General features: G+C 57.2%; 2 protein-coding genes across 2 annotated transcripts; one reads left to right on the top strand and one right to left on the bottom strand.

Moving 5' to 3' along the window:
- Positions 1–146: 146 nt before the first annotated feature.
- LAMTOR1 (late endosomal/lysosomal adaptor, MAPK and MTOR activator 1) lies at positions 147–4,666 on the bottom strand. The gene is made up of 5 exons (XM_071433593.1): positions 4,455–4,666; positions 2,645–2,790; positions 1,579–1,656; positions 1,021–1,147; positions 147–746 (listed from the first exon to the last, which is right to left on the bottom strand). Exons 1-5 carry the CDS (start codon positions 4,494–4,496, stop codon positions 654–656), a joined length of 486 nt encoding a protein of 161 aa, XP_071289694.1. The 5' UTR covers positions 4,497–4,666; the 3' UTR covers positions 147–653.
- A 3,917-nt stretch (positions 4,667–8,583) lies between these two features.
- On the top strand, positions 8,584–9,996 carry TOMT (transmembrane O-methyltransferase). The gene is made up of 3 exons (XM_071433594.1): positions 8,584–8,892; positions 9,284–9,492; positions 9,616–9,996. Exons 1-3 carry the CDS (start codon positions 8,631–8,633, stop codon positions 9,994–9,996), a joined length of 852 nt encoding a protein of 283 aa, XP_071289695.1. The 5' UTR covers positions 8,584–8,630.
- Positions 9,997–10,058: the final 62 nt, after the last annotated feature.

The raw sequence follows: 10,058 nt of genomic DNA on the forward strand, positions 1-10,058 counted from the left end.
GTCATCGTACATTCCCTGTCCCCTTGTCCCTGTGGGACATGATCAAAGAGGAGACAGGGGTCAGACAGATGTGTGTACCCCCCACCAGAGCATGGCTCCCCCATCATGTCCGTGCTGTGTCCAATAGAGAACAGTGGAGACAGGCACTGGATGAACGTGGCTTTATCTACTGTGGCAAAAAATTATAATTAAAAAAAAAAGAACAAAACCAAAAAACAACCAAAATAAAGGTCTAAACATGTAAAAAGGAGAAGGGATGGTGTTGGAGCCACCAGGCCCCATGCAGAGCATCACATCTGCCTGGCTCCAGCCCACCCATCCTGGTGACCTGGCTTATGGTGCTGACCCACACCGGGGCCTCCTTGCACCGGCTGTTCCCTTTGTGCTTGTCCCTGTGCCAGGCAGCATCCAGCTGACACAGCCTCTTCCCCACGCACACCCACCCACCCACCCACGAGGAGGAGAAAGCCTCAAGCAATGCAGGTGGGCTCAATGTGCCAATGATGGGCGCCTTGGCATTTAGTAGGAAACAGGGTATCTGTCCAAGTTCTGTGGCAGCAGCATGGGGAGGGAAGGGATATAAAGAGAAAAAAAAAATCAGGAGAAAACCGAAAACAACCCAAAGCGCTGAAGCAGCAGTGGTGGGGGCAGGTTCAGGGGATGCCAAACTGTACAACCAGTTCTTCTTTGGCGTCGACACGGATCTGTGAGAGCGCACTGAAGGCATAGGCAGCTATCCGGGACACCTGCAGGCACGAAGACATGGCTGTGTCACTGGTGGCTACTGAAACCCCCAGTTATCCCAAAGAAACTGTTGCAGGAGGTCAGCCTCCAGCCCTAACGAGTCCCTAAGCTTGTCCTGGGCTTTGCCCTCACCTCTAACAAGGCCTTAAACCTGACCTAGGCTTTGCCCTCAGCTCTAACAAGTTGTGTTAGGGCTCTGGGCAAGCCAGGAGGGCATTACTGCTCCTCCAGGATGAGGATGTGTCTCTGGGGAGCATTCAGCCCAGCCCTGCTCACCTGCTGCAGGTCTGCAAAGGGGACAGGGTCGCTGGCGAGCACTTGGTGCGGCTGGTTAGTCAGGGATGGCAGCAGTGGGAGCTTCTTCCAGTGCGTCAGGTTGTTGCTGAGCATGGCCAGGCGTGTGCTGTGAGGAGAGAGCAACCAACATCAGTGCCATGCCAAGACATGGGGACATCCAGAAGATGGGTGCTGCACCCCCAGGGGGAGAAAGGCAGAGCAGTGGTGCTGCACTCCCAGCATCCAGCCCTCTTCACTCCCTGCAGCAGGAGGATGAGGGAGCTTCCAGCTCTCCCACACAGGCACCTGTCAAGCAGAAGCAGTCATATCCAGCCCCCCCCCATCTGTCCCAAGGGCTGGGTGAACACAGGAGCCCTTTGTCCTGGGCTCTGCTGCCTGCACTGCCATCAGCCTTCCCTGAGCAGGCTGCACCCTGCTCTCTGAGATGAGGCAGCCCTTCTCTATGCCGAGTTCACTCCCCCAGGCCAAAACCCTGCCCAGGGACACACACAGCTGCAAAGGACTGCGGGCACCCCAGGGGAGAAGTGCAGCTCCCACCTGTACTGCCTGGCTCTGTCCATGTACTCATGCTGCTCCATGCCCTGGGAATCCGCTGCCGACACGTCGATGATGTTGCTGCAGAGACACAAGACAGTGGCTCCCACTGGAGGCTCATTGCTCCCCCTGAGTTCCCTCCCCGTCTCAGAGCATCCTCTGACCAGGGCAGACAAAGTCCAGCACCCACCAGCACCCCAAAACAAACATCTCAAGGCCAAACTCGCCCGGCCACAAGTGTGCCAGGCTGGACTGGCTGCTTGCCAGGAAGGAAATGCCAGGGACTGTTTGCCCACAGCTGCCCTGGGGCAGAGGGAGGCAGGCAGAGGCTGCAGGAAGCTGGGGGCTGGTCTGGGCTCTGGGGAGCTTGGCATGCAGCTACCTGGAGAAAAAAGGAACCACTGGGAGGACAATGTCCTTGGCAAATACCCTGAGAGCCCCTGTACCAGGCCCTGGGCTCACAGAGGACTTGGGACCTGCCCAGGGCCCTGCTGAGCCCCATTGTGTGCACCCCACAGCAAAGCAGTGCTCAGAGCTGCTGTGGCCCTGCATGCTGGACACACACCAGTGGCCACTAGCTCTGCAATGTCAGGCAGGGGAGCAGAGGGGCCTGCGAGTATCCCAAAGCCCTCCCAGCCAGGCTGGACACAGCCCTGTCCCCACATTGCCCCTGTGCATTTGAGGAAAAGCCTCCTCAGAAGGGGATGCAGTGCTGCTGCCCCTCCAGCCACCCTCTCCACATCCCCATGGATTAACTTTCTTACCCAAACCCTGCCCCTACTTCCAGCCCAGCACCCAAGGGGTTACCTCACACCTCGGGTCTTCTCTCTGTGTCCCCATGGGGCTCAAAGCTGAGGGATGGGGCTGTCTGAGGGCAGAGGGACATGGGGGGCTCTGCCACAGCTCCTCCCTTCCCCTCAGCACGTATGGCTGACCACCGGGGCCCACAGCCAGGCAGCCCCAGCTGTGTGCCACAGCCAGGGTCACCACTGTCCCCAAGGTGTGCTGCCTGCCCCAGGGGCACGGCCTGAGGGTGCTGCCTGCCCCAGGGACACGGCCTGAGGCTTACATGGCTGTTTTGGCGAGGATGGAGGACAGCATGGCCTGCTCATCGGTACGTGCTGACGGCAGGTTGTGGTAGCTCTGCTCTGCTCCGTTCAGCACCTTGTTGGGCGGGCTGGCTGCCGGCTCCAGCAGCCGCTTTGTCTCTTCCTCCTGAGGGAAAGGCAAGAGGAAAATCAGCCCTGGATTTCCCACACCAGCAGCATTAACTCCACAGGATGAGGCAAGTCTCACCTTTCCCTCACCAGCCAGGAGGGCTCCCTGTGCATCCCAGTGTAACCCAGAACAGCCTCAGCTCTGCCAGGCACCTCTTTACCCAATTATTTTGCTTTTTCCCAGATGAAGCCCCTCCAGCCACAAAGGCAGCAAGTGTTGCTGAAATCAGGCAGCACATTTGGAGTGGCCAATACTGCAGGCAGGAGTCTGCAGCCAGCATCAACCTGCATTAAATCCCCCAGCTAATGTGGACCTGCTGTGCCCCACCCCTGACTGGGCACCACGGAGAGCCCACCCTGGCATAGCAGGGGGCTCACCTGAGCCAGGTGAACCCCACCTACCAAAGCCCAGAGTCACAGGGCATGTTCCTCCACTCACTCCAGGAGGTGCAGAGCTGCAGCCCAGCCCTCAATCCTCTGGCTTGGCTGAATGGTGCTGCAGGGGTTGTGAGAAGAGCCCAGTAGGGAGATCATGGGCACAAACACCCATGAGAACAAGATCATAGAATCAGCAAAATTGAAAAAGCCCTCTGAGCCCAACTGTTCTCCCAGCACTGCTGAGCCTACCACCAAACCATGTCCCAAGTGCCAAGTCTATATTGCTTTTAAATCCCACCAGGGTTGGGGACTCCAACACTGTTCTGGGCAGCCTGTGTCACAACTGTACAACACTTTTAGGGAAATTTTCCCGAATATCTAACCTAAACCTCCTATAGCACAACCACAGGCCCTTTCCTCCTGTCCTGCTGCTTGTTCCCGGGGAGCAGAGACCAACTTCCACCTGGCTCCACCCTCCTGTCAGGGAATTGTGGAGAGTGAGAAGGTAATCCCTGAGCCTCCTAGCAGCCTGAGCCCCCTCGGCTCCCTCAGCCACTCCTTGTGCTCCAGCCCCTTCTCCAGCTCCGTTCCCTTCTCTGGACATGCTCAAGCCTTTCCATGTCTGTCTTGCCCTGAAAAGATGCTCAGCCTGTGACCCATGGTGAGCTGGGAGTGCAACCACTTCTCCACACACGCCGTCAGTGGCATCTCCAGCTCTTCCCCGGCCAGAAGCTTGCTCTCCCCTTCCTCCTGCTGGGAAACGCTGCTGCGATACTCTAGCCCAGGCCCTTCTCCTTCCTTTCTCGCCACACAAGTGGAAGCCGGCCGGGCTCCCCCTGGGACGGGCTGTCACAGCCCAGCTCCCGCCGCACCCGGATTAAGTTTCGCGGGACAGGTGACAGCCCCAGTTCTGTCCCGGCCCCGGAGTTGCGTGGCAGTCACGCTGTCCCAAGAAGGAAAAACTGGCGCTGCTCCCGCCGGTGCCGTGTGAGGCCTTGGGCTTACACCTGCAGCGGGACGGCGGGAGGGTCCGGCACGACCCCCGAGCCCCCGCCTCCAGCCCCCACACGGCACCGGGGGGACACGCACGGAACGAGTGACACGAAGGTGGCGACAGGCGGGAGCAGCGTTCAGAGACTGCCCGGGAGCGGGGAAGGGCCGGGCCCCGCCGAGGACGCGCGCCGCCTGCCCCCCCGCCACCGGGAAGCCCCGGGAGTGGGGCCGAGCGTCCCTCCCGGCGCCACCCCCGCCGCGGGCCTCGTGTTCCCCCGGCGCCAGGCCCACCTGGTCGGAGGCCTCGGCCTCGCTGCTGTAGCAGCAGCCCATGGCGAGCGCGGCCCCGGCTCCGGCACGGCCCCGCCGCCGCGCGGTCACGTGAGCGCCGAGTCACGCCGGTCACGTGAGCGGCGGGGAACACACGGACACACGGACACACACACAGACAGACACACGGCCGCGCCCGCCGCCGGGGGCGCGCGCGGGGCCGTCACGTGGGCCGGAACGCTGCGCGCACGTGGGCTACGTCACGCGGCCCTGCGGGCGGGGTCACGTGTCTGCTGCCAGGGCACCGGCCCCCCCCCGGGCGCGCTCCCGGTGCGTCCCGAGCGCGCTCCCGCGCTCAGGCGGCCTGCCCGCAGGGATCCTGGCATTCCCGGTGCCCCCGGGTTCCCAGGTGTTCCAGCGCTCAGAATATACAGTGGGGCAACAATGAGGGAGAGGGGGATGCCTGGAGTGATGGTGTGTGTTGTCCCAAATAACTGTAACGTGTGATGGGGCCTGCTCTCCTGGAATAGCTGAACACCTGCTTGCCCATGCAAAGGGGTGATGTGAAAAATGCATGTATTTTATGATTGGCTTTTCGCAAATATTAAAATGAATATTATATGTGTTGTGTTAGAAAGTAATGCTGTATTAATTCTCTTAAGTAGTGTGTTAAACATAGTTTTAGGTTGTAAGAAATGTTAAAATAGAAACGATGCTATGTAGGATACTTTTTTTTTAAAAGAAAGGACTCGCACTGAGACAGCAGCCACAGGACACCTAAATCTTTCAGAGAAAAAGAATTTATTGCCCCATTATCAGAAGAAACAAACTTCTTCCAGCCTCAAAGCCGCTGTTAGGATTCAGAGGAAGAAGTTGATGATGACCAGACAGAATCCTGTGTTTGAATGGAATTTATGCATCATGTATGAGGTGTATGAATATGCAACAGGCTATTGCTTTTAAGGGTTAGTCCTTTGTTAACAGGGGTCCCTTTTCAGGCTCGTGCTGCCTGGAAAAAGGTACACGGACATCCATCACACTTTGTCTTTATTGTCTCACATTGTCCTCATTCAATTTGTCAAATTATTATTACTCTAATTGTATTACTATTTTTATAACCATTTTATTACTATTAAACTTTTAAAATTTTAAAAACAAGTGATTGGCATTTTTCATAGGTGACTTAATTTCTTGTTTTGCTTTGTTTGTGTGTGCAGTCTTTGCTTTCCCTATTAATCTGTATTAACCTCAACCCACGAGATTTCCAGTTTTTACCATTCCAATTCTCTCCCTGATCTTTCTGATGGGGGAGTGGGCAAGTGGATGGGTTGGCTTTGGTTGCTGGCTGGACACGACTGTCCTTGTTTGTCACCCAGCACGGGGCACTAAGGGTTGAGGTAACAACAGAGTAGGTTGGAAACAAATTTGATCTCAGCATTTGCTGTATTAGGTCCAGGGTCACTGGTCACAGTGGTGCTTGGTCTGTTCATGTGGGTATGGTACCTGACCCTGGCTCTGTTTCTGTATGTGCTCCTCGGGGACCTTTTACAGAGCAGGGACAGGGATCAGCATTTCTTTGTTGCTGTACTGTGGGAGGTGAGTTTATACACGATAACACCAAGGGCAATGAGGGTACTCTGGGATGTGTATTCAGTGCTGCTCTCCTGCCCTTTGAAGTCCATTAATAACCATACCTCGTCTGGGGGGGGGAACAAGGGAAGGATGATTTTCTCCATTTCCCCCCCATTTTCCTCCTTCAGGCCTGTTACAACAGCTTTTGAGCATTTTTAATCCCCTTTGGATGGTAAGAAATCCTGTTCCTGTTGGTCTCAGTGCAGTCCTCACTGTGTTCAGTCATCTTTGGATGCAGAACAGAGATTTCCAAGAAGGCCATTCAGGGACCTGTCCTGAGGGAGAATAGTCATGAGTGGCATGGAACGTGTGAGAAAATTGGCCAATTGTTTGAGACATTCTCTGCTCTGGTGGTTTGGGAGTTCACCCCTGAACAGCTACAGGACTCTGCTAAAGTGCCAGAATATTTGCAAGGAGATGCTGCATCAGCTGCAGAGATGAGCAGCTTTCTGCAGTGTGCTGGGCCCTGGCTACTCCTTATTGCACACCGGTGGTCAGTGCAGAGCACCCTCAGGGGAGGAGGAGGAGGAGGAAACAGCAACAGCGCCACGGCCACGGCAACTGCAGCTGAGCCAGGGAACAGCCCGTGCTGGGAGCAGCCACCCCTGCAGGGAACAAGGAATCCAAGACAACACCAGCTCAGTCAGTGAGGGATGGCAGAGCAGGGGCCTCTGAATAGGGGGAGGAGGCAGGGCCAGAGAAAATCACCTGGTCCATGCCCCCAGGTGAGCTGTAAGATGTGTGAGAAGGTTCCAGCCGCCAGTTAGGTGAGCCCCCGGTGACCTGGCTACTCCAGTGCTGGGATATCTTGGCCCATATGGAAGGGGATGGTAGTGAAGCCAAGCAGCTGGGATCCTTGTCCTGGCATGTGAACACTGACAAGGGCATTGGGAAGAGCACAAAAACTCCCAGGCTCTGCAGGCAACTCCTGCCAAGTGTGAGGGAAAGACATTGTCCCAAGGATGATCGAGTAGTGCATGGAGGCATGTGGAACCATGGAGCAAGGTACCCAGTATCTTGGAGAGAATTAGGGGTGCTGGAGGTTGAGTCTACTACAGGAATTCAAATAACAAAGTCCCCTTTAGGCCCATATGTCTGGTGTATACAGTCCTTGTGGCACAAGTTTGTACAGAGCCATTGTCATATGCCTGCTCACTGTCGAGTAAATTGGCAGAGGGAGCTTCTGGTATTGTCTGTTGGTTGGAAAGGGGTCTTCCATGTGAATCTTTTCTTGTACCCTTTGTCATTAATATTGTTGCTGTTACTGTTCATTTTCTTATAGCCAGTAAATTGTTCTTATCTCAACCTGAGATCTTTACCTTTTGTGCCTCCTCTCCATCCTGCCCCTGTGGGAAAGGGGAAAGGAAAGCAGGGGAGTGAGAGAATGGACATAGTTTGGAGGGTCTCAGTGGGGGCACTGAACATGGAAGAGTACCATTCCTAAACCACAATAGATGCTAGTGCCCCAACCCTCCAGACCCCCAGTGCTCCCAATGCCCCCATGCTCTCTGTGCCCACAGTGTCCCCAAGGCTCCACTGATTAGGGCTCCCAGGTGCTTCTGGCTCCCCGTGCTCCTGTTGCCCAGTGCTTCCAGTACCCAGTATTCCCAGTGCACAGTGACAGGACTCCACTTCCAGTATCAGGACCACAGCTCCTAGCACTACACAGCAGTATTGGGACCCCAGCCATGATACTGGTACCCCAGGCCCCAGTATCAGCACCCCAGCTCCAGTATCATCACCCCAGCCCCCTTGTGCAGCCCAGGACCACCTCCCTGCCCCAGCCTGGCCCCGTCTCAGTTGCCAGCCCCACTGAGCTGGTAACCGGAGCTCTGATAGCAGCTGCAGCTGTGGTGACACCATCAATAATTAAGTGGCAGCAGGGCTCCACACAGGACTGCCTGCCTCTGCCTGCCTGGAGTGTGGGGACAGGTAGGTGCCACCCCCATTGCCCTACCCTGTCACTGTGGCTGGGCACCCCCAACAGCTCAGGGTGTGGGGAGCAGGGTGTGGGGAGCAGGGTGTGAGGTACAGAATATGGGGGATGGGAGCAGGAAAGCTGGACCAAGGGAGGTGCAAAGGGTTGTGCTGAACAAGGCCCCTCACAGCAGCACAATCCCTTGGGATGCCAGCCCAGCAAACCCCAATATCTGGACCCTGGCAGGTGGGTCCCCAGCACTCCCCAGCCCTGGCACAGGGATCTCCACAGCATCCTGGGATGCCTCAGCCCTACAGGCCCAGCAGCACTGGAGCCCAGGGAGAGGTACTTCCAGGGGATGCACAGCACAGCACAGCCAACTCCTGGCATGAGTGGGAGCTGTGAGGCTCCCTGGGAGGACACCCTATCACAGCATCCCGTGACAGCATAGATTTGCCTTGTTGTGGCTTAAGGGCTCACAATGCTTCAATGATCTCTGCACAGGGGAGATTTTCAAAGCCTGGGCCCAAGGTTATGCTACTGATAGTGGACACAAAGGGTGCAAAACTTCCCATTTGGCAGAATTCCCAAGATAAGTACGAAACTAACAAAGTCAACTAACCAAAAGCACAGCCTGCTCGCTTGTGATGGTGTCTCCAGCGATTGCCCTCGCCTTCCTCCCCTTCATTGTCACCCTGCTGATCCGGTACCGGCACTACCTGGTGCTGCTGTACCGGGCAGTGCTGGTGGCCTGGCTGCGGGACCGGCTCACCGGCACCTCGCGGGAGCAGCGTGCCTTCCAGTACGTGCTGGCCCATGCCATCCCTGGGGACCCCCACCATATCCTCCAGACCTTCGATCAGTGGTGCTACCACTGTGAGCACCTCAGCTGTGTGGGGCCCGACAAAGGTGAGTGCCACCCTTGCTTGTCCACACCACACAGAGCATGGCACTGGGCATGGCCATGGCACCACTGACATGGCCACAGCACCACTGACATGGCCATGGCATTGCCAGCATGGTCACAGCACCACTGGCATGGCTGTGATAGTGTTGGTGTGATCACAGCACTATTGGCATGGCAGTGGCATTGTTGATATAGCCATAGTATTGTTGGCATGATTGTGGCACCAGTGAGCCATGGCACTGTTGGTATGGCTGTGGCATCATTGACCTGGCTGTGGCATTTTTGGCATGGGTGTCCTCCGTCCCTCTGGGCCCTGGGAACTGCTTGGCACCTTTGCCCTGCCCAGGGCTGGGGTGGCACAGACTGGGTGCTGAGAGGCACGTGCCACGGCAGGGCGGATCGTGGAGCGGGTGCTGCTGGAGCGGGCACCGCTGCGGGTGCTAGAGCTGGGCACATACTGTGGCTATGGCACCGTGCTGCTGGCACAGGGGCTGCCCCCAGGTGCCCGCCTCTACACCATCGAGGGTGACCCCCGACACGCTGCCGTGGCCGAGAAGGTGATCCGCCTGGCTGGCTTCAGCGAAGAGACGGTGAGCACCCAGGCACTGGGATAAAGCCCAGCTCTGCATGGGAAACCAGGGAGGAGATGGGTGGGGGGTCCTTTGCTGCAGGGACTGAGGTACCTGCAGGGTAGTGCATGTGGGAAGATTCTGCTCCATGTGAAGCAGGGGGGTGGGTGGGCACGCTGCCTCCCCGCCCCAGTGACTGAGGGTGATGCAGCACAGGTGGAGCTGATCGTGGGCCCCTCGGAGGAGGTGATACCCTGCCTGCGGGAGAAGCACGGCCTGATGAACGCCAACTTGGTCTTCATGGATCACTGGAAACGCAGCTACCTGCGGGATCTACGGCTGCTGGAGAGCCACCAGCTGCTGGCTGAGGGGGCCACCATCCTGGCTGATAACGTCCTCTTCCCTGGGGCACCCCACTTCCTGCAGTACGCCAAGACCTGCGGCAAATACCACTGCAAGGTGCACCGCGCCAGCCTGGAGTACTTCCGCGCCATTCCCGATGGAATCGCTGAGCTCCGCTACACCGGCACCCACTGAGCGGGCACCTCCTGCCCCGTGGTGGCCACGGTCACCGTGGCAGGGCCAGGTCCCCAAACCCC

This window comes from Agelaius tricolor, unplaced genomic scaffold (genome assembly GCF_023055355.1).
Source record: "Agelaius tricolor isolate 1412-34295 unplaced genomic scaffold, bAgeTri1.0.p SCAF_9, whole genome shotgun sequence".
NCBI lineage: Eukaryota > Metazoa > Chordata > Aves > Passeriformes > Icteridae > Agelaius > Agelaius tricolor.

Coding starts and splice junctions, on each gene's coding strand:
- LAMTOR1 (XM_071433593.1), bottom strand. CDS start 4,496: ATGGGCTGCTGCTACAGCAGCGAGGCCGAGGCCTCCGACCAG. Junction 1,657..2,644: donor ATCCTCGCCAAAACAGCCAT/GTAAGCCTCAGG, acceptor GTGTCTCTGCAG/CAACATCATCGACGTGTCGG. Junction 1,148..1,578: donor GACAGAGCCAGGCAGTACAG/GTGGGAGCTGCA, acceptor CTCTCCTCACAG/CACACGCCTGGCCATGCTCA.
- TOMT (XM_071433594.1), top strand. CDS start 8,631: ATGGTGTCTCCAGCGATTGCCCTCGCCTTCCTCCCCTTCATTGTCACC. Junction 8,893..9,283: donor CTGTGTGGGGCCCGACAAAG/GTGAGTGCCACC, acceptor GTGCCACGGCAG/GGCGGATCGTGGAGCGGGTG. Junction 9,493..9,615: donor AAGAGACGGTGAGCACCCAG/GCACTGGGATAA, acceptor CTCCATGTGAAG/CAGGGGGGTGGGTGGGCACG.